This window comes from Musca autumnalis, unplaced genomic scaffold (genome assembly GCF_047663935.1).
Source record: "Musca autumnalis isolate F117 unplaced genomic scaffold, ASM4766393v1 scaffold_1, whole genome shotgun sequence".
In the NCBI taxonomy this organism is placed as follows: Eukaryota; Metazoa; Arthropoda; class Insecta; order Diptera; family Muscidae; genus Musca; species Musca autumnalis.
In genome coordinates this window covers 332,878,590-332,900,873 of record NW_027411644.1, presented here as the reverse complement: position 1 = coordinate 332,900,873, position 22,284 = coordinate 332,878,590, and the positions used below count along the sequence as shown (strand labels likewise).

The following is a 22,284-nucleotide window of genomic DNA, read 5'->3' as shown; positions in this document are numbered from 1 at the left end:
GAAAATAGCGCCGAATAACACCCTCTTCTCCTGTTTTCTGCCATACAATTTTGGCCTAGTAGAAACTAGCAGCAAGCATGTTCATTGGCATCTAATATGATAGCCGATACGTTGATTTTGATATTTATGCTGGAGTTTTTGCAATTTCCGTCATTTTTCCGTTTCCGTATTTTTTAAGAAATTTTTATGGGGAAGCAAGTTTTGACAATTCGCTCTTTTTTCTAACATTACCATTAAAAAGTACGGGAACACAATAAAAAATATCATTGTAACAAAGTAATTTAATATTTTTTCACATTGTTTAAAAATTTTTATACTAAAATCTTTTGTTGCATTCATGGTACAATAATTCTTAGGTAGGCCACAGCTAACAGCTGATTACAATTTTTTTTTTTTGTTATGGCTTTTTTTTTTTTTTTTTTTTTTGGATTTCCTTCCTTCTTCACGTCATTGAGGTTGGCCTGATACCCAAAGTATGCATAGGCCATTACTGATTATTTAATTCATTGATGGTTGGTTACTGAGTAATCACTGGTTGAAAAGTGACAGTTGTACATACATATGTATGTATGTAGTTGTTATGTGATTGTTGATTAAAGTTGAAGCTTCGTGACATGTATAAATTTGCAAAGTTCTATGAAATTTTCCGTTGAGAAACTTTTTAATAATGATGGTAAGTCTTTGTAGTTTTTAAAGAAATTGAAGTTTTTTCTCTCGATTTGGAATTTTGGACATATAAAAATTAGATGGTTTTCGTTTTCAGGCGTTTTGCACAGCTCACATAAATTTGATGATTCTACGTTTATCCGATGTAAGTATGTTTTTCCATAAGTATGGCCAGTAAGTAAACGATTTATTAGCTTTATATCTCCAGGTGACATTTTGGAGCCAGCAAACCAATATGAATTCGGAGGAGTATTGAAAAATTGTGTGAAATATGTTCCTTTTGTTGCTGAAGCGAATTTGAAATTATCTTCCCATTCCATCCACAGTTGGTTATAAATTGATGAGTATGCATCAGTTATTGATAGCTTTGTGCTTATAATCGAGCCAGCCTGTGTTGCATGTTTGGCAAAGAAATCTGCACGTTCATTTGATGGTATCCCAATGTGAGAGGGGGTCCAAATTATAATAATTGATTCCAAGTTTGAGTTGTTTATCTTATTTACAATATCATTGGCAAGATAATTGCTAGAATTGTTGTGCTTTAGTGTAAGACAAGCGTTTTTACTATCGGTAAGTATAACTACTTTGTGACTTTCATCCTCCAGCATTATGTCAATTGCTTTATTAATCGCGTGTAGTTCACCCATTAGAGAAGAGGTTTTTGAAGTTATCCTGAAAACAAAATTTTTGTCGCTGGAAATGTTGCAAACTGCACAGCCTGTATTATTATTCGTGATAGATGCATCGGTCGCCCATATTGAATGTCCTCTAGTTTTGTAGAATTCCAGTTTTTCCTGAAGAATTGATCGGAAGAATTCATTGGATTTGGAGTGTTTTGCCGCCTTGAAGAGATCTATGATGAAATTTATTTTGCTAGATGGTGTTGCCATCTGATTGATCATAATTTGGTCAAAAAGGTCTTTGAATTTAATATAGATGAATCCCAGACTCGTTTTCTTGGACGGATTTATTGTGATGCTGTTGTATAGATTTTTATTGTATATTTTAAATTTGACGAGTTCTTTAGCAGCTAGATATTGACAACGCTGTTCGGGTGGTAGCATGACAGCCAGCGCATAAATGTTGTGAACTGGAGTAGACGGTGTGAGTCCAAGATTCCTTCTGAGAATTTGATTTTGAAAACTCGTCAGTTTCTTGTTGAGATAACGCGGCATGTGAGCCATAGAGGAAATTGAATATTCAGTTTTAGAGAATATCAAGGATTTGGATAAGTTTATTGAAATACTAGGGGATAATCCATTTTTGTAGCTGTTTATCATTTTTAAAGCATTAAGTGATTTGGAACACGATGCCATGGTTTCATCGTAATGATCCTTAAGAGAAAGACTATTTTTAATTAGTCTTCCTAAAAATTTGATTTTATCGACAGAGTTAATTTTTTTGTTTTGTAAGGTTATGACTGGAATTTTCCGAGGCCCCTTTGCCACATACATAATAACAGTTTTATCAGGGTTGTATCTGAGATTTAATCGAGATAATAAGTTGTGAAATTTATTAGCTTTGAATTGAAGATTTTGATTTGCCAGTTCAAAGTCCTTGTGAGCAGAAAGAAGGATAAAATCATCCGCAAATTGAAATAGATACGAATTTTGATCGGTGACTCCATGTAGACCAAGAGTATAAATATTGAAAAGAATCGGACTTAAGCAGCTGCCTTGAGGTAGACCGTTATAAATGTCTAACATCTCTTTGCCCATAACAAGTGTACGTTTTTTGAGAAAGTTAATAGTCCAATCACTAATATCATCTGGACAATCAAGTTCTACTAAGATTCTCTGCAGTATTTCCAAATTGACGCAATCATAAGCCTTCTCAATGTCGAGTGATAATAATATGACTTTATCACCTTGTTCTTTATGATGATTAATTGTACATAAAAGATGATTGATACACATTGAAGACGAAAAATGTTTTCTGTAAGCGTATGTGCTAGATGGGAGAATGTTTTGGTTGTGTAAAAAGACTTGTAATCTCTCTTTGACCATAAGATTGATTATTTTTAGAAAAACGGATATGAGCGCTATGGGTCTGAAATTGGTTAAGATTTCTAGGTCCTTTCCCTTTTTAGGTATGGGGACGATTTTAATTTTTCGCCATTCTTCTATTATTTCACATTTTTTCCAGGATAAATTAATCGCCTGAAAGAGGTTATATTTTGCCAGGTCAGAAAGGCTATTTATCATCTCATATGTTATCCCATCTAGACCCGCGGCTGAGGGTTTCTTTTTATTTTTAAGGACATATTCAAATTCTTCCATTGTGAATTCAGTTGGTTCATTTAATGCATTGGGAACGACGGAGATCTGATTGTTATTCGGCACTAGGTCCCTTAAATGTGATAAAAATTTCTTGTTGTTGTCATCTGACCATTTGTTTCCACTGTTGTCAGATAAACTATTTTTACAACCTCGAACAAATCTGAATAAAGATTTCGAGTTAGGATTTTTATTTAGGGTTGAAATTTTGTTTTTAAAAGAATGCTGCTTAGCATATTTTGTCGCATTTTTAAAATTTTTGATTGCTTCATACAAATTGATTGCATTTTCATCACTGCTGTGCAGATCATATTTTTTTTGGGCAGCTACTTGTAACCTGTGTTGTTTTTCAACAAACGGGTCCCACCAGGGCTTTGGCAGTCTATTATTGTTTAACACATAGGTTGACTTTTTGATCTGAGTATTCATTGCACAATGTATTTCTTCAAAGTCAGGGTTAAAACTTATATTTCCAAGATTTTTGAGAAGTTTTTTTTTGGCTAAGAATTTCTTACCGTTGCTGCTGACATTATCCAATTTTAGGATCACAGGGAGATGATGACTTCCTCCAATAATATTATTAAGTATTTCCCAAGAAAGAGACATTACTGAGTTTGTGAATGACAAGTCAAGGACTGATCCGGTATTATCGTGGATTCGCTTTTTAAAAGTGTAACCACCATTATTTAAGCAACGAAAATTCGAAGAATCGAAAACTTCTTTTACCATTTTTCCCCGCTGTGAGTCGAAAAAGTCACCAAAAGCCGAGTGTCTAGCATTGAAATCGCCACATATAAACGTGTTCGGTTGAGTATCCAGAAGAGATAATAATTTTGTAAGTTCATTTTTAATAGTTACACTTTTCACGGAATGTGGGAAATATACCGATACTAATGTGAGATTGTGATTTAGATTTGTGGTCCGACAAATCAAAATGTCCAGAGAGCTTTGAAAAGAGATTTTTTTGAACTGAATATTTTTTTTAAACATTAGTGCTACACCACCGTAATTATCTTTTCTCTTTTTAGAAATAATGTTATAATTTCGAAATGAAGTAGAATTTTGATTTTCATCTATATTGAATATTTCACTTAAAACGCAAATATCAATGTTGTATTTTTGTAAATGGAAGTCTAAAGAGTTTTTGTTTTTATTTAAACTTTGAATATTATATTGGAAAATGTTCATATTGATTGATTAAAAAAGAAAAAAAAAAAAATATGTTTTACGTGAGTTCATCACGATTTCTTTCGATAGATTCTGCTGAATTTATACTTTGGGTGTCACCTGGTGAGGGCATAATAGCTTGCTGAAACTTGTTTAAAACTTCGAGGCCTTCTGTGCTGTTAAGCGTAGTTAGTATTGAGGACATTTGGCTTGCAAAAGATGTCAAGGCTTTTTCTAATTCAGTCACTTTAGAAAAGTTCCTGTGTTCAAAAACTGCTTTGGATGGAATTGTTTGTATCGGACTGGCAACTGGATTTTGGTTTCTCATTACTGGAGCTGCTATCTTACTATACTTTATTTTTGTAATTCTTTTATTAATTTCAGTTTGTACATTCTTTTTTGGAGCTCTGCTCGAAACAGTCGGAAATTCATGATTGTATTCATCATCAGAAAGAATGTTGTAATAATTTTGAGTTTCAGGATAAGTTTGGAGTACTTCCCTTCTTGATAAATTTGATAAGGCCATAATACTACTTATATTCCTCTCAGCTTTCCATTTTACACACTTTTTCGAATCCATAGAGAAATGATCAATTTTGTTGCATAAAATACATCTTGGAGACTGGCATGTATCCTTACATGAAGTTGTCGAACGGCACTCTTCACATCTTTCTTCTTTGCAGTTGGTAGCGCATATAATCTCTTTCCCACATTTTAGGCACCTCTTCGTCGACCGGCAACGGAGAGCAATGTGACCTAAACGTCCACAGTTCATACATTGTCTAACAGGTGGTACATACAAGTCGGGTATAACTTTGGCTCCACACATAAATATTTCTGTTGGAATTCCATCAAAGATGATACCAATCTTTATAGTTTCTGTGGGTACAACAACACCAGATTCATTTTTCCTTGTAAACCGGTAAATTGAGACTACATCCATCATATCATTGTTTTGTTGGATTTCTTCTATTATAGTACTTGCTGGAATACATGTTGGAACATTCCTTATGATGTAGAAGCGTTGAACAAATCTCTCTGGAATTTGTGCTTTTAAACCAATCTTTTCTAAGCCTGAGTTTGTGGCTAACGAGTTGGCGGCTTCGTAATTATTAAAAGTTAGTCGAAACATGTTATATCCAACACACTTGGCGACGTAGTTGCAAACATTTATTTCCTTGAGTCGAATATACAGGTGGAGTTCGGAGTTTTTCCTTCTCGAGCTGATTGGAGTTTCTGATGAAAGCAAAACATGAAAAGGCCCTGCATGATTTTCTGTATACAAAACAGTTCCATTATTTAATGAGTTGTAGTTGTGTTCAATGTTCATTGCATTCTCTGACGACTGTGTTGTGTTTTTAGTGTTTTTTATTTTTTGACCATAATTATCTTTGAAACTTTTATTTTCACTTTCAATATTTTTGGCTCTTCTTTTTATAGATTCCCCAAGAGGTGGAGGAGGTATTGGCGGGGGAGGTGGATCTCCAACTCCCACCATCATTTTACAACAATTAAGACAAATTAATGTCACAAATAATTGTTTAGATTGTGATGTAACAAAAAACAAAAAAGAGAAAACACTAAGTCTGTTTTAGCGGCTTGTTTCGTTTTTGTTGTTGTTTAGTTTTGTTTTGTTTTTTTTTTTTTTTAGAGTACAAGATAGCGACCAGCGCGATATGTCATTAGTCAACAAGAGTTGATAGATGGCTTATGGCTTAATCTGTCAAAACCGTGTTGACATGCAGAGTTGATATTTATTATTGATCAACAAATTCAACTCTGTTTTGTTTTCATTTCAACATTTCGTTCTTCTTCTTCTTTTTTTACCCACCCGTTATCATTCATCAAAACAACTTTGACGTTTTAAGCCATAGCGACAGGGTTGTATTTTTTTGGCGATTCTCATACCTGGCCTACCTATGAATTATTGTACCATGGTTGCATCAATTGACCTTCTACCTTGTTTATTGTGATACGTGAAAAGTGTTGCAACTTTTGGTACTTTTTTAGGCAAAAGCAGGGTTGTATATCATGTGTACTGTGATTTCGATGTTGATTTCGCTGAAATCACGAAATGAGAGGATTTCATTTTTGTATGCGAAATCATGATAAATTTTGCTTGATTCCGCGCGAAATCACGAAACGCCTTCGAAATCACGAAACGACGCCAAATGTAAACTAAGCATAACATTATCATTAAAAAAGTACAGGAACACAATGAAAATAGCATTGTGTTTGTTGAGTGATTTATGTATATTATGTGGTCACACGATTAGGTCTGTACGATAACTTAAAAGTTTGTACAAATTTGTACCAACTATTATGCCTTGTTCTATATTCGTTGTTCGAACCCATGGTAGAATCATTACAAGGTAGGGCATAGCAAACAGCTGATTACAATTTTTTTCTATTGGTTTGCTTATTCTTTCAAATCAGTACACACAAATTGTGTATGTATGTGTATGGTTTTGAAAAATATGACAAAATATTTTATACTTATTAAAATTCAGTCGAAATGAAAATTGTTATTATAACATTTATTATTTATATTTATTACAACATTGTGATGAAACAAACTTTTGAGCATATACAGAAGCTGACTCTGTAAAGAAAACTTAGCCTCCCATTCATTTTTCGCGTTTTTTGTTAATGATCCAAAATATCAAATAAACAGTACAACCTGTTGCAGATTCAGTTATGGTAATTCTGACAGAATAAGCAAATACACCCAGGCCTTGTTTTTCACAATTTGTTCGAACCTGACCTACCTTCCAAATTATTGTACCATGGTTCGAACCCAAATTACGATATAATTACTTCATTTCCCATACAAAATTTTGAGAACGAACAACGATTTCTGTACATTGTTCAATTTAAATTACTCTCAGAATGACGTTAAAATATGCCCCATCTCCAACGAATGAGAGAATTTATCGAAATTAATTATGACAGGAAAAATACAAAATTTAAAATTTTATCAAAAACCCAAACATTTTTAGAAAAACTGCAAAACATGAATGAAAAGTAAACGGTTAGATGGCTTTATTGACCTGTTTACCGATACAGAGTCGGCGAAAAAGGGAACTGATGAAGTTGTTTGGTGACAACTGAAACTATAGTATTCCCTACCCTTCGCCGGCAACTAATCAATTTCATATCGACTTTAAAATATTTTGTTGTTATTCAAACAATTGAATTACAACAAAATATGGACTAAAGCTGAAATAAACACAAAGATGTAAAATTCTGCAGTCCAACAATAAAAAACGCCAACAAAAATTAATAATTCTTCTGTAGTGGGATTCTGTAACTTTTTTTTCTACCGAACCGATATTGATAATTAACGAAAATTTTCGGTTGAATTACCGAAAGTGCTATTCTGTATTTCAATGTTATCGATACAAAAATTTTACCGACGAATATCGGTAGAATGACGGAACTTTAAAGAAGATGCAGGTCATTTCAAAATGGAATGAAAAAAAGCACACTTAAAACGACATAATTGGCCTGTTCCCGTACTTTATAAAGTGGTAAAAGTCGTAAAAGTTGTAAAAGTCTTAAACGATTTTCATATAAATTTTGTGTACGGGAACGCAAAATGTGTAAAAGTGGTAAAAATTGTAAAAACTTTTTAGTTCTGGAACAGAGCTAATGCTTATTTAAAATTAAAATAATTCAAATTTCTAATGAAATTATTTAAATCACAATCTATATATCGTCACCATAAATGCCCAAAGACGTAACCGACACGCAAATCGAAATTCGTTTTTTGATGGGATCTGATACATAAAGCTAAAATACATGCTCTGGCAAAATTTCAAGCTTCTACGTTAAAAAATAACGATCCTATGAAGAAATGGTATTTCGGAAAATGGGATAATATTGCAGATTTTGTTGTAACGAAGGATCCCAAAACCAAGCGCTTCCGCGGTTTTGGTTTCATTAATTACTAACATTCGTGTAGGACTGATAATATCCCAAATACTCGCCCTCATAAGATTAATATTCCATAAAACAGTTTTTCACTTTATAATGTTTTTTGCTTCTCCTGTAAAGTTTTGATTTTGTGGGTTACGTCTTCGGGCATTTATGGTGACGATATATAAAAAAGGATGATGTTAGTTACTACGCTTATAACTCAAGAACGGCTGAACAGATTTTGACAATTCGCACCAATTCGGAATTGTCTCATGGCAGAAAAGGATAAAACCTAAAAAAATCGCGAAAATTTTGCAAAAATATTTTTTCAAGAAAGTCAAATTTTCCACAAATTTCTATAGAGCTTCGCGTTTGGAGTATACCTTCACACTTATTTGGACAGTTTTTGGGGAAAATTGTATATGCGCCAACTGCGAGGGTCCATTGTACCCCTCTGTTTTTTGAATTTTTGAAAGTTGTATAGAATTTTTTAGGAAATTAACGGCGAAAAATTGTTAAAATGAGAGGGCTTAGTTTATAGTTTGTAAAGATTAGTGGTGGTCTCGGTCAGATTCCGATTAAAAAGATTAAGATGGTAACGCCGAAAGTGGTTTCCACAGTTGTGAGGAAAAAGGTACAAATCCAAAAAATTGGTGGGTTATTTGAAAAATCAACAGCTCCGAGGTAATTTCATTGGAAGTGAGTTTGTGGCATATATATATATATATATATATATATATATACTTTTGAACTGTAAGTAAAACATTTTCGAAAGATCAACTACCGATTTATGCGGTATAAAATTTAAGCTGTACCAGAAATATATTGATACCGTTCAGATCCTGTCATGATACTAAAAAATGATATCCCCACTGAAAAGGAGTATGAATTCAATCAGTTTAGTTTCCGCAGTGCTGGAAGCCAATTACAAATGGCCAAATACATACATATTTATGTATACTGGTACTGTTGGTACACTGTATGTATGTATGTACATCGAAAAAGGATGATATTTAAAATTGGATGAAAAATAAAACAAGAAATCGGAGGTACTGGAGATTTTAGGTCGAATTATCTGGCAAATTTTCTTATTGGGCGACATAATTAGGTAAATACTTATTAAAGGTTAATTAGTTTGTGATATTAATTTGACTATGTTATTTACGTCGAAATTAAATATAGGGTGACCAAGTAATCGACAACAATCACGTGTTAGTGTGTCAAGACTTCAAGCATCCGAAACACACAAAGAACGGCAACTAATAGAATAGCTCTGCTAACAAGGATCATTGTACCAAGTACTGGATTGTACAGTTTCAGTCAAAATTCAATTACCGCATTTGCCTGTGCTACCAGAGCCATTGCATCTAATTCCGAACTTGCAATGCAAGTAGAATTCGGGAGATCGCGTTAAACAGAGAAGTCAGAAAAAACAGACAAAGGTGATCACCTGATAACGATCGAATTCCTCTGCTCAAAATAGGTTAATTGATTAAAATGCAAATTTAAATAAGCACTATATTCAGCATTAAATTCAAATTCCTACGATCGCATTCCTTCCTTCGTATTCAATTGCTTGAGTGAAATATCGTGTTCAGTGGTGAAAACAAGAATTGCAGAAAACCATCGATTATGAAACGAATAGGGGCGTTATGATATTATTTTGCTTCAACTGTGCTACTAAATATTTTTATTTACATCGCAAAACATGTTATTTGCTTAAAAAATATATCTTAGTCCCGATTTACAGTTGCCTATTTTTTCGCGGCTATTTTCAGTTTATAGGAGAGAGTCGAGGAAAATATAAACACTTCGCCTCTCAGTACCTTCTCTCTTCGTCAAACTGACAATTGTCGAAAGTACAATTATCTAATGTGCATCTGCTTCAAAGATCGTCCTGAACAGTTCAAAACAAAAAAATATTTGCCATTGAACAAGGTGATAGCAATAATAGTATTATAGGTTTGAACCAAAGCCATCAAGTTCTGTACCTAACAAACTGCGAGACGAAGTTCGCCGGGTCCCCTAGTTGTATATAAAATGATTATTTTTCAAAATACATGTTAAAACTATAAATGTACGTTTACATATAACTATATTTATTTTTTTATTTATTCCAGTGGATTTTTATTGTCAAATCCATTGGGTATACGTACATATAAATTATCATAACCCGACAAGTTCTAATGTAAACGTGGTGTAATATTCGACAAATTGGTTGAATTGTTTTTTGTTTTCAAAATTTTTATGATTTTAGGATTTTTAATAAGATCGAATATAGAGTGAAAAAGAAGATGTATAATTCTAACATTTAATATGTGTATTTTGAACAGGATTTTTTAAATTTTTTTATTGATCTGTTAGTTCAGAATTACGTATTATCAGGGAATATGACGACCATGGTGATATTCTTTCTTTTGTTGTCGATGCTAATCGAAGCCACCAATAATTTTTATATGGGAGAAACTTTTACTGAATATATCCTTAAATATATTTTGTTCGCAGTGAAAATAGTTATTATTTTCTCAGAAATTTTTCGCGCAATTCTGGAGGTTACCAAATGACCCCCAATATCATCCATTATTTTATAAAATGTATCCATTTCCAATTCGTAAAGTGTCATAAGCTTTCTATTAATTAGACTAAAAGGATCCACCATATGTCGCAGAATTTTCTTTTTTATGCATAAAGAAAAATATATCTCAGCTTACCTTTTTATTTGGCATAATATATATTCCAAAATCATTTCTTAAAATTTTGATTTTTATTGATTTTTTTGTTTAAAATATGAAAATTCTTTTATGTCGGTAGACTTAACGACTCCTTTTTTTTCGTCGGTAACTGACCGATGATTTTCGATAATTACCGACATAAAAATCGGTAGAATTTGTATACAGAATAGCACTTACCATCAAATATCGCTAACTATCGACATTTGTCGTTAATTCCATCGGTAGAGAGTTACAGAATCCCACTACTGAACTTGTGCGTTCATACCTACAAGCATGGTAGAATAAAGTGGAGGTAGGCCAGGTATGAAAATCACTGAAAAATGCCACCCTGCAGCCGTGGCTTAAAACGTCAAATGGCATGGTACAATAATAATGGTAGATGTACCTGCATAGCTATCCCGCATTACAAAAACATTTGGAACTTAAGGTGAGAACACAATGGATTTTTGTTGCTTATTTTTTCCGCCTCGCTTCAAAGCAAAAGTGAAATTGTACTGTTTTCAATAAGAAAGGCCACAACGAAGCGAGGCTTCAGGCCACAAAGTTGAAAATTGTTGAACTTTTGAATTCTTCGCCTGGCTTCATTTTTGACATTTCGTTTCGACATTCAATTTGCTATAAACACGTGTTCAATCTGAAAAATAGAATTTGGCTGTAATTTTTATGATCGGTACTAATTTTTTACGAAGAATTCATATTAAAAAATTGAATTTTATTTGATACATTGAAATAATTATGTTTATAGCGCCCATGAATTTTACGCCTCGATGTGTGATACCAAGAAATAAGCGGCCTAGTGAAGAAATAAGCTAAGCAGGAAAATTAAGCTAAGAGCTGACTGTGTTCTCACCTTTAGAGCTTCACTTTTTATATGTTAAAAGTGCCATATAGTGTAAAAACATTTCATTGGCTAGGCTCCAGAATATTCTTGTTGGAAAAGTGTTCCAAAAATAGCAAAAGTTCTTCCCAAACTTATGACAGTGAAAAAATGTCATTCACTTATTTGTCTTTGTCTAATCTGACATCGTGATTGCTGTCATCCGATTTGCAGATAAATGTCAGCAGAATTTTTACAAAAATTGTAATTTTTACATTCCCGTACTTTTGGAACAAATTTAAATTAATATCAATATTTGATAAATCGTACATACGTAAGTTTTGCTAAAAAACATCAACAATTTTATTTTGCCACGCGAATACACATTTTTTGTCCTTGTTTTCAATTTTAAGATATAGTGTTACAGCAGAAGTTTTTTGTTGGAACAATTCAGCGATACATCTACCTTTATGATTGCATAATGTCAAAATCAGTACAAAATGTCAACCCTGCTTTTGACAGCTTAGGCCATAAAAAGAAAAAAATTGTAATCAGCTGTTAGCTGTGGCCTACCTTTACTTTATTCCACCATGCCTACAAGTGTTATTTTCGTATGACATAACCTATAAATATAAAAACAGCTGTTTTTGTCATTGTTTACATTTATTGTTGAGTTGCAAATTTGCGCAAATTTTAATTTTGGTTGAAGGAAAATGAATATCTAGCATGTTTGTTGTGGTAGAATAGGTTTTTGGGGTTATAGAGGCATTTATGTTTTTGTCACAAAGCAATTTCCAAGACTGCTTCTTTCGACCAATCGATCTGAAAATTACATTATAAACACCCTTTGTTTACTTTTATAAATATTTAAATATACATAACTTTCCATTTTATTTTTTAAAAGATTTTGTTTTTCTTTTTTTTTTTGAGAATGCCAGAAAACAGCTGTTAAATTTATGTTTACATACAAGAATGCCGTATCAAATAGAGCGCTCCCCAAATGAAAAATTTACATATGAGTTGCCAAATCATTTTGATAGATAAAAATGTTCATAGTGGTCACACTATAGGTCTGTACGATAACCCAAAAGTTTGTGCAAATTTGCACAAACTTTTACAAAATGCTGTTCGATAACAAACTTGTTCAGTAAAAGAGAATTGTGAAGTCTTGCAAGTAGTTGCAAGAACTTGCAAAAACTTTTCACTTGCAAAGTTATCGAACAGGCATTATGTGTACAACATTCGCAGGTAGAAAATTTGACATCTCATACGACATTGATAGATGGTGTAAACAACCCTTAATTAAAAGGTATGAAAATATGAATGATGTTGCTGTGAATTGTGTACCATGTCGTATGAACGGGTTAATTCGTGTACGTGATTATGAGAGCGAACAACGTTATACAAATACTGGTATGAACATGGCATGACATGGAATGGCCTTAATTACATCCTGTTAATGAATTTTAAGACTATTATGCTAAGTTTACATTTACGAAATCCACTCTATTTCATCTGTCAATTCCATAGCTCAAACGTCAAATGAAATCTCATCTGAAATCCATTGGATTTCATTTGACGTTTAACCTATGGATTTGACAGATGAAATCAAGTGGATTTCGTAAATGTAAACATAGCATTAAATTTAATGTATTGTTAGCATGGTACAAATACACAGGTAGCCGCATCGGCAATTGTTGGCAACATAAGATGTCAAAATTTGACATCAATTCAATGAAATTGACACATTATGTTACCATCAGCTGGCATGATAATGCTACCTGTATTATTGTACCATGATTGTTAGTTTCATGGTAGAATAAAGTAAAGGTAGGCCACAGCTAACAGCTGATTACAATTTTTTTCTTTTTATGGCCTAAGCTGTCAAAAGCAGGGTTGACATTTTGTACTGATTTTGACATTATGCAATCATAAAGGTAGATGTATCGCTGAATTGTTCCAACAAAAAACTTCTGCTGTAACACTATATCTTAAAATTGAAAACAAGGACAAAAAATGTGTATTCGCGTGGCAAAATAAAATTGTTGATGTTTTTTAGCAAAACTTACGTATGTACGATTTATCAAATATTGATATTAATTTAAATTTGTTCCAAAAGTACGGGAATGTAAAAATTACAATTTTTGTAAAAATTCTGCTGACATTTATCTGCAAATCGGATGACAGCAATCACGATGTCAGATTAGACAAAGACAAATAAGTGAATGACATTTTTTCACTGTCATAAGTTTGGGAAGAACTTTTGCTATTTTTGGAACACTTTTCCAACAAGAATATTCTGGAGCCTAGCCAAAGAAATGTTTTTACACTATATGGCACTTTTAACATATAAAAAGTGAAGCTCTAAAGGTGAGAACACAGTCAGCTCTTAGCTTAATTTTCCTGCTTAGCTTATTTCTTCACTAGGCCGCTTATTTCTTGGTATCACACATCGAGGCGTAAAATTCATGGGCGCTATAAACATAATTATTTCAATGTATCAAATAAAATTCAATTTTTTAATATGAATTCTTCGTAAAAAATTAGTACCGATCATAAAAATTACAGCCAAATTCTATTTTTCAGATTGAACACGTGTTTATAGCAAATTGAATGTAGAAACGAAATGTCAAAAATGAAGCCAGGCGAAGAATTCAAAAGTTCAACAATTTTCAACTTTGTGGCCTGAAGCTTCGCTTCGTTGTGGCCTTTCTTATTGAAAACAGTACAATTTCACTTTTGCTTTGAAGCGAGGCGGAAAAAATAAGCAACAAAAATCCATTGTGTTCTCACCTTAAGTTCCAAATGTTTTTGTAATGCGGGATAGCTATGCAGGTACATCTACCATTATTATTGTACCATGCCATTTGACGTTTTAAGCCACGGCTGCAGGGTGGCATTTTTCAGTGATTTTCATACCTGGCCTACCTCCACTTTATTCTACCATGGTTAGTTTTAAGCTTTTGGAGTAGTGTATGTTTTGACAGCTCATACGACATTGATGGCTAGTATAAACAAGCCTTTACATTTTTAGGTTATGTCATAAAAAAACAAAACTTTTCATCGTGTCATCAATCATCTGCTCTATCATAATTACGAAGAAGAAGAATGCTTTCTTTCATCCCAAATTCATCATGTTTCTCAAAAGTTTTAAACCAAAAAGCAATGCACCACTTAAGGCATCCGAATCAAAAAAGTTACGACTGCGTTTATCTGAAGAGTATCCTGATGCAAATGCTGATATTTTAATACCTTCTAAAGCAAATGTAACAATATTAAAACTGATAACTAGTGTCAATATTCCAACAACTGTGTACTGTGTAGAAAAGTTGCCTATATTTTTTGAAAACGAGGAGAAAAGGCTTGTTCCAACTCTATACGCATTATGGAAAGTGAGTATCAAAATTTAACATTTTGAAATCTCGGCTTAACCCCCCTTTTTCTTCTCACACGAATTGTCAAATTGTGTACATCGATTTACTCGCCTAAGCGCAAATATAAAGCGCAGATTCTTACATGAGAAATTCTTTACAAATATGGATGGCTAAATTATTACGAATATAGACGAACAAAAACGGGGGGTGTCTCGTTAAGGGGCACCTCTCCGATCGGGCTGAAATTTTCACCATTATGGAGAGTACTTTTCTTCTTGTAGCCGACTTTGGCTTAAATGTCGTTTAGGGGCACCTCTCGGATCGGACTGAAATTTTTACAGTAGACAGCCCTTGGCATCCTGAATACAATGATATATAATTTTCCGGGGGGAAGTCCATAAATCCCCGGCCGAAGGCCGGCTACTTAAGAACACTTTCAATTTAAAAGAGAGTTTTGATCGCGTAGCCCACTTTTGACCCTGTCCATAGGAGAAAGTCTTAAATCCCCGGCCGAAGGCCGGCTACTTAAGAACACTTTCAATTTAAAAGAGAGTTTTGATCGCGTAACCCACTTTTGACCCTGTCCATAGGAGAAAGTTTTAAATCCCCGGCCGAAGGCCGGCTACATAAGAACACTTTCAATTTAAAAGAGAGTTTTGATCGCGTAGCCCACTTTTGACCCTGTCCATAGGAGAAAGTCTTGAGCTTTAAAACGAGTCCCATATTGCATAGGTTTTAAAAATAATGGTGATAAAAGTAAAAAAGTCAAGACCCATATCTCGGGAAGTATGGACTTCCCCCCGGAAAATTATATATCGTTGTATTCAGGATGCCAAGGGCTATCTACTGTAAAAATTTCAGCCCGATCCGAGAGGTGCCCCTGAACAACCTAAAGGTGTGAAAGTACGAAATTTCCAAAATGTCAAGACCCATATCTCGGGAAGTATGGACTTCCCCCCGGAAAATTATATATCGTTGGAATCAGGGTCCCATGGGCTACCAGGGTCCCATGGGCCACCGATCCGAGAGGTGCCCCTAAACGACACTTGTTCCCCGACTTTTACACCTGTCCATAGGAGAAAGTCTTAAATCCCCAGCCGAAGGTCGTTTACGGAACAAGACGGGTTTACACGCGCACGCCCGATTTTTTTGAAATTTTTACCACAGGTAGGTCTCGTTGCCCTGATCACAAAAATATATATATCGTCTAGATGTAGTCCATACTTCCCGAGATATAGGCCATTAAAGTTCCAAATTTTCTTTTAAATTATAATTTTCTTTTGCAATAGCCGGCCTTCGGCCGGGGATTTAAGACTTTCTCCTATGGACAGAGGCAAATCTAGGGAACGGGAACAACAATTTATTTTAAATTATAAATGTTTCTGTAATTAGCCGGTCTTCGGCCGGGGATTTAAGACTTTCTGCTATGGACAGGTACAAGTCTCGGGAACGGGCACAAAATTTTCTTTTAAATTAAATTTTTTTCTAAATAGCCGGCCTTCGGCCGGGGACTTAAGGCTTTCACCTATGGACAAGTGCAAATCTAGGGAATGGAAACAAAACTTTATTTTATATTATTAATTTTTCTCTAATTAGCCGGCCTTCGGCTACGTATTTTTGGAACTTTAAAGGCCTATATCTCGGGAAGTATGGACTACATCTAGACAATATATATATTTTTGTGATCAGGGCAACGAGACCTACCCGTGGTAAAAATTTCAAAAAAATCGGGCGTGCGCGTGTAAACCCGTCTTAAGCCGTCGTTTACTCAAGACAACTCACAATTTGAAAACATTTTGGCAAAAGTCAATTTTGGGGTCGAAGATATTGATGATATACATATGTATATACCGTATATACCACATAAAGCCCTTGGGGTACTGAGTGCAACGATATAAAATTTGTCTTACAGAAGTCCATACTTCCCGAGATATGGCCCTTTAAATGTCTGTAAATATCAATGACATAATCCCATGTTTTTGCAGCCTCCATTGTAAAGCTCTGGAGGTTTTGATTGCAACTAACAGATGTTGGGAAAAAAATTACATTTTTAAAGTGGACATATAACTCCACCCACTTAGGGCCATTATTACATGTCTTCATTTACTATCTGATGGATTTGAAAACGCAAAATAAACCAATTTGGAGGCATTAAAAATATAATTTTTACATTGATAATTAATTTCAAGAAGCTCCTCCTTGATATTCAATCATCACTTGTAACTTTAAGTTAACCGGAACGCTATAAATCTGTTCGGTAAATCCAAACTATAACAATTTGTAAAGGAAATTTAACTGCTTTACAATGCACATACACATATTTTGCATTGGCCGACTGTAAAAATATGAGAAATGTCATTGGTATTTGTGAGTATCAATTACAGTTAGAATTATTACCCTTTTGAAATTGCAATGATCAAATGGAATCACTGTTTCTAGATTCCAGATTTATTGCCCTACTTCACAACCCATCCAGCGGTCCTGCCCAAATTAAACAATGGAGCCGACTTGATGTTGCCAGGTGTAGTTACCCATGGAAAAGGCGGCATGAATGTTTACGGTCATTACAAGAAAGGACAGCTTGGTAAGATAACTCAAAAACTGATACCATGTTACATATATAACATATTTTACAATTTAAGTTGCTGTCAATCTAACATCAAACAAATATGCTGTTGGTGTTGGGTTCTTACCCCGTTCCAGTGAGGATTTGTACATGTGCGGAGGTCATGGTGTCGCTGTTAAAATGCTACATTTGTTTGGTGATAAGTTATGGGGCATCGAACCTCAGCTGGCTCAACAGGTTCCCGAGTTTAAGACTACATTATCGGAAGATGATTTTCCAGAACTGGGGAAAACAACGAATTCAAAAAAGAACAATGAACTACAAGTGGGAGATAATTTTGAAAATCTAAATATTAGCGATGAACCTCTACAGTGCATATCGGAGGATTTAGTTATTGAAAATAAGGAAAGCATTATCGATAGCGAAGTAAATATATCCGATTCCGAAAATAATGCAATTGATGCCGTTACTCCTGAACAAATACTTAAGAACGCATTTTTATCAGCATTAAAAAATCATGGGAAATCTTTACAATTACCATTGTTGACGAGTAATTTTTACCGCCTTTACGTCGTACCCGAGGCTAAGCAACCAATAGATCTCAAGAAAACAAAATATAAAAAGCTTTCGAATTTCTTGAATGAAATGATTGACGAAGGTTTTATAGTGGTGAAAGAGGAGACAAAAGGTGTTGATAAAATAACATACATTGATATGGGACATCCCGAGGTGGTCAATTTTATCACAGATTATAAGAAAGAGTCGGGAAGTTCTGACGGAACATTGGCAAATTCATTATTCCATTCCGAATTGATGGAACTGTACACTGTAACTGACTCTACTGCACCATTTTTTACAAAGTTGAACTACAAACGAGGTGAAGGTATACCGGCAAGCAAAATAAAAAAAGTTATTCGCGAATATATAAATGTACATCATTTGCCAATATCTAAAGACACAAAGGATGACTCGAAGTCATACATTCTTGATGAATGTTTACAAAAGATTTGTAAAACAAATACCGCCACCTTATCAGCCATCATTACCCATGTTACATCACAGATGGACCATTCTTACCAAATGTGTACGGCAACGAATGTATCTAGCAATAAGCCGATGATCCAAATGTCTTTGGCTACTCGTTCAGGAAACAAGAAAGTTACATTGGTAAGCAATATTGAAGCTTATGGCATCATATTGCCTGAGTTTGTCAAATTGTGCAAACAAGGTGCAGCTGCTAGCACAACAATAGTTTCACTACCCTACCAAAAGGGAGAAATGTTGCAGATACAAGGAAATCAAGTTAGATTTATATACAACTTACTTACAGAAACCTATAAAATTCCTCCAAAAAATATATTGGGCTTGGAATTAGCTAAAGATGGCAAAAAGCATAAAAAGAAGTAAAAACCGGAGAGTATATAGCCATCTCGTGTAGATTTTTGAATGAATACTACAAACTTAAGTTGAGTATTTTGGTCTATCTATATGCAATTCAAAGCTAATATTTGTATGTACATATTTGACTAAACGTTGGTTAAAAGTGGAATAAATAATCATTCATTGGCCAATTAAAGACAAAGGGCCTGTTTATGTATGTCGATAAGAAAACGAATGCGGAAGAAAAACTACCAAATTTGTGTGTGTATTTCAAATTTGTTTTTTGTTTTGAAGCAAAAGCAAATTAAATAATATTTCAAAAACTGAAGTTTGGGTGTCTTTCATGCGCACACATTTTCGTTTCGAAATACATAAACAGGGGGTAAGTTTTTCTTTTTGTAAGCAAATTTCGTTCGTTCGTCTATAGTTCATAATTCTTTCTTGTACTTATCTATATATATAAAGTAGAAAAATGTTTGTACGTTTGTTTGTTTGTTTATTTGTTTGTTTGAAGTTTATGGACTCAAAAACCGCTGAACCGATCTTCCTCAAATTTTCAGAGTATATAACTACATGGCTTGAAAGTAACATAGGCTATAAAATGTTTTGAAATTCCGCGTTGATCCGGAGATATAGCATCAGAATCGGAGGTACCTCCAAAAATTTAGATGTTGTATGCAAATATCTATAGAATGGTATCTTTTACCATCTTCAAATTTTAGATGTGTGAATGAATTTGGTCTAGAAATACATTCGCAAAGTTATATTGAATTCGGCTCAGATTTGGATATAGCTCCCATATATATTTTCGTCCGATTTCATGTATTTGATGCACCAAACACGCTATGTGTACCCGATTTTAATGAAATTTGGAAGAAAATTGGCATACAAACAAATGTGTCAAACTATATTATACCTTAGTCGCGGTAGCGAAGCTCACTGGGTTCAGCTAGTATCTATATATATATATATAGAAATACATTTCTGAAATTGGACGTTCTATGTTTTCTAAGAAATCAGATATTTAAAAACAGGGCGGGGATAAAGCAAACAACGCGTACTTTACACAAATCTTCTGCGTATCAGCTACCAGTTATGGATGGAGTTGTCTTCGAACTTTGCTTGGAGGCTAAAACTTCGCCTAAGCTGGAAAGGGAATATTGAAGAGCGGATTGATTCATTGATCATCAAGCTCGATTCTAACGAGAAATTAATTAAAAATTAATACTAAAAATGATCTTCGCCTAAAAAGGCAAACTTTTCAAATCAAAACAAATTTCACTGTTTTTAGATCTGTTCCAGAACTAAAAAGTTTTTAAAATTTTTGCCACTTTTACACATTTTGAGTTCCCGTACACAAAATTTATTTCGTTTACGACTTTTACCACTTTATAAAGTACGGGAACAGGCCATTTATATCATTGGTTTAAATTTTTATTATCTTATTTATTTTTATTTTGTTTTGACAAAGCGCGTAGTTTTCCTTTTTCCTTAATTGTCAAAAAAATGTCAAATCATCAGTTTGACAGATTTTCCCCTTTTTATACAACGAAATTTGTCGAGCAGAAAGTAATAAAAAAAGCCATTTTGGCTCCCTCTCCTCTCTTCAAAATTGCTTCCAGTTTTACTACTTTTTGGGGTTAAGGAACGCTTTCCGAGTTAAAAATGGTAAAACTTGAAGAAACTTTAACGTTAAGGAACAAAGCTTAAGCTTCGTTCCCGTACTTTTTAATGGTAAAACTCGTAAAAGAGAGAACTGCAAAAAATTTGTTCTTACACACAAGTTTTTTGAAATACTTCGGGAACGGAAAAATGGAAAATACGTCAAAAAAAACTGGAACAAACAACTTTTTACAACTTTTTTGTGTACGGGAACGCTTTTTCGAGTAAAATGTGTAAAAGTCGTAAAAGCTGTGTTCCAGAACTAAAAAGTTTTTACAATTTTTACGACTTTTACACATTTTACTCGAAAAAGCGTTCCCGTACACAAAAAAGTTGTAAAATGTTCACTTCTCTTTAAACAAAAATGGCGCTGAATGACGCTCTCTTTAAAAACTTTTTACACGACAAATTTGGGCGAGTAAAAAAATAGTAACATGGTTGCCGGCGTCTGATTGGCTGATACGCCGACTTTGACATTTGTTCCAGTTTTTTTGACGTATTTTCCATTTTTCCGTTCCCGAACTTTTTGAAAAAACTTTTTTGTGACAACAATTTTTCTCTCTTTCTCTCTTTTACGAGTTTTACTATTAAAAAGTACGGGAACGAAGCTAAAAATTGTAAAAACTTTTTAGTTCGACTTTTACACTTTTACACATTTTACTCGAAAAAGCGTTCCCGTACACAAAAAAGTTGTAAAATGTTCACTTCTCTTTAAACAAAAATGGCGCTGAATGACGCTCTCTTTAAAAACTTTTTACACGACAAATTTGGGCGAGTAAAAAAATAGTAACATGGTTGCCGGCGTCTGATTCGCTGATACGCCGACTTTGACATTTGTTCCAGTTTTTTGACGTATTTTCCATTTTTCCGTTCCCGAACTATTTCAAAAAACTTGTGTGTGAGAACAAATTTTTTGCAGTTCTCTCTTTTACGAGTTTTACTATCAAAAAGTACGGGAACGAAGCTTATATATTTTGTTTAAATGTCCCGGGCCACACTAGAGTGATTTCAATGAAATAATTTGATGAAATTAGGCGTTCTTAGCTCGAGTTCCCAACTACAGCAAAATCATATAATTACTTTAGTATGGAACTCGATCTAAGAACGCATAATTTCATGAAATTATTTTACTTAAATCGCTTTAGTGATGCTACCTTGGGTCTATTTGACTTATTGGCATTACAATGTATGAATAAAAAAAAATAAATAAAATAAACTAATCCAAGCGCAACTGATATGGCTTCATCATCCTAAAGGTTTTTTATGTTGCATTCCCATCACTAGCTCAGCTTTCGACATGAGCTCCACTCCATTAAAAATTTCCGTCTTGTAAATTACCACAAAAATGTTCCCAACCTTAGTTTGTATTTTTTATTTTATAAAAAATTCTTCGAAGAAATAAATACACTCTTGTTTCTCTTTTGAAGAAATGATGTCGGCAGCGGCGGTTAGGGATCAACCAACTGTTTTTGTTTTGTAGGGATCTCTAAAGCAACTGCTTATAAAATGTATCCAACGGAGTGCATTTTTCATAACTCCGTGTGGACTGCATCGAAGGGTGTAGTGATATCATAACTCCACATGCACAACTTCCAAAAATTTTTGCTGGGTAAATAAATATGCAACATGTTGTACTGTTTATTTAATTTGGCCGATCATTAACTAAAAACGCGAAACATGAATGGGAGGCCAAGTTTTCTTTACAGAGCCAGATTCTTTATGGCTG

The 22,284-nt window shown here is 33.9% G+C and overlaps 1 protein-coding gene and 1 long non-coding RNA gene across 3 annotated transcripts; both read left to right on the top strand.

The window, feature by feature from the left end:
- Positions 1-405: 405 nt before the first annotated feature.
- Positions 406-7,388, top strand: LOC141390232 (uncharacterized). Its single transcript, XR_012409301.1, has 3 exons — positions 406-673; positions 764-811; positions 861-7,388. It is a non-coding gene; the product is annotated as an uncharacterized lncRNA (long non-coding RNA).
- Positions 7,389-14,588: 7,200 nt separating this feature from the next.
- eIF2D (eukaryotic translation initiation factor 2D) lies at positions 14,589-19,092 on the top strand. 2 transcript variants are annotated; one of them, XM_073963015.1, is made up of 3 exons: positions 14,589-14,968; positions 17,390-17,534; positions 17,593-19,092. In XM_073963015.1, the coding sequence occupies exons 1-3, from the start codon at positions 14,711-14,713 to the stop codon at positions 18,921-18,923; spliced, it is 1,734 nt and encodes a 577-aa protein (XP_073819116.1). In that variant the 5' UTR covers positions 14,589-14,710; the 3' UTR covers positions 18,924-19,092. The 2 variants fall into 2 exon arrangements, with proteins under 2 accessions (XP_073819116.1, XP_073819117.1); XM_073963016.1 differs by lacking the exon at positions 14,589-14,968 and adding an exon at positions 16,941-17,317.
- The last annotated feature ends 3,192 nt before the right edge of the window (positions 19,093-22,284 follow it).

What these genes read in the sequence shown, in the direction of transcription:
- eIF2D (XM_073963015.1), top strand. Translation starts at nt 14,711, where the DNA reads ATGTTTCTCAAAAGTTTTAAACCAAAAAGCAATGCACCACTTAAGGCA. An exon ending in CTCTATACGCATTATGGAAA is followed by an intron (nt 14,969 to 17,389) that starts GTGAGTATCAAA and finishes CACTGTTTCTAG; the next exon opens with ATTCCAGATTTATTGCCCTA. An exon ending in TTACAAGAAAGGACAGCTTG is followed by an intron (nt 17,535 to 17,592) that starts GTAAGATAACTC and finishes TTACAATTTAAG; the next exon opens with TTGCTGTCAATCTAACATCA.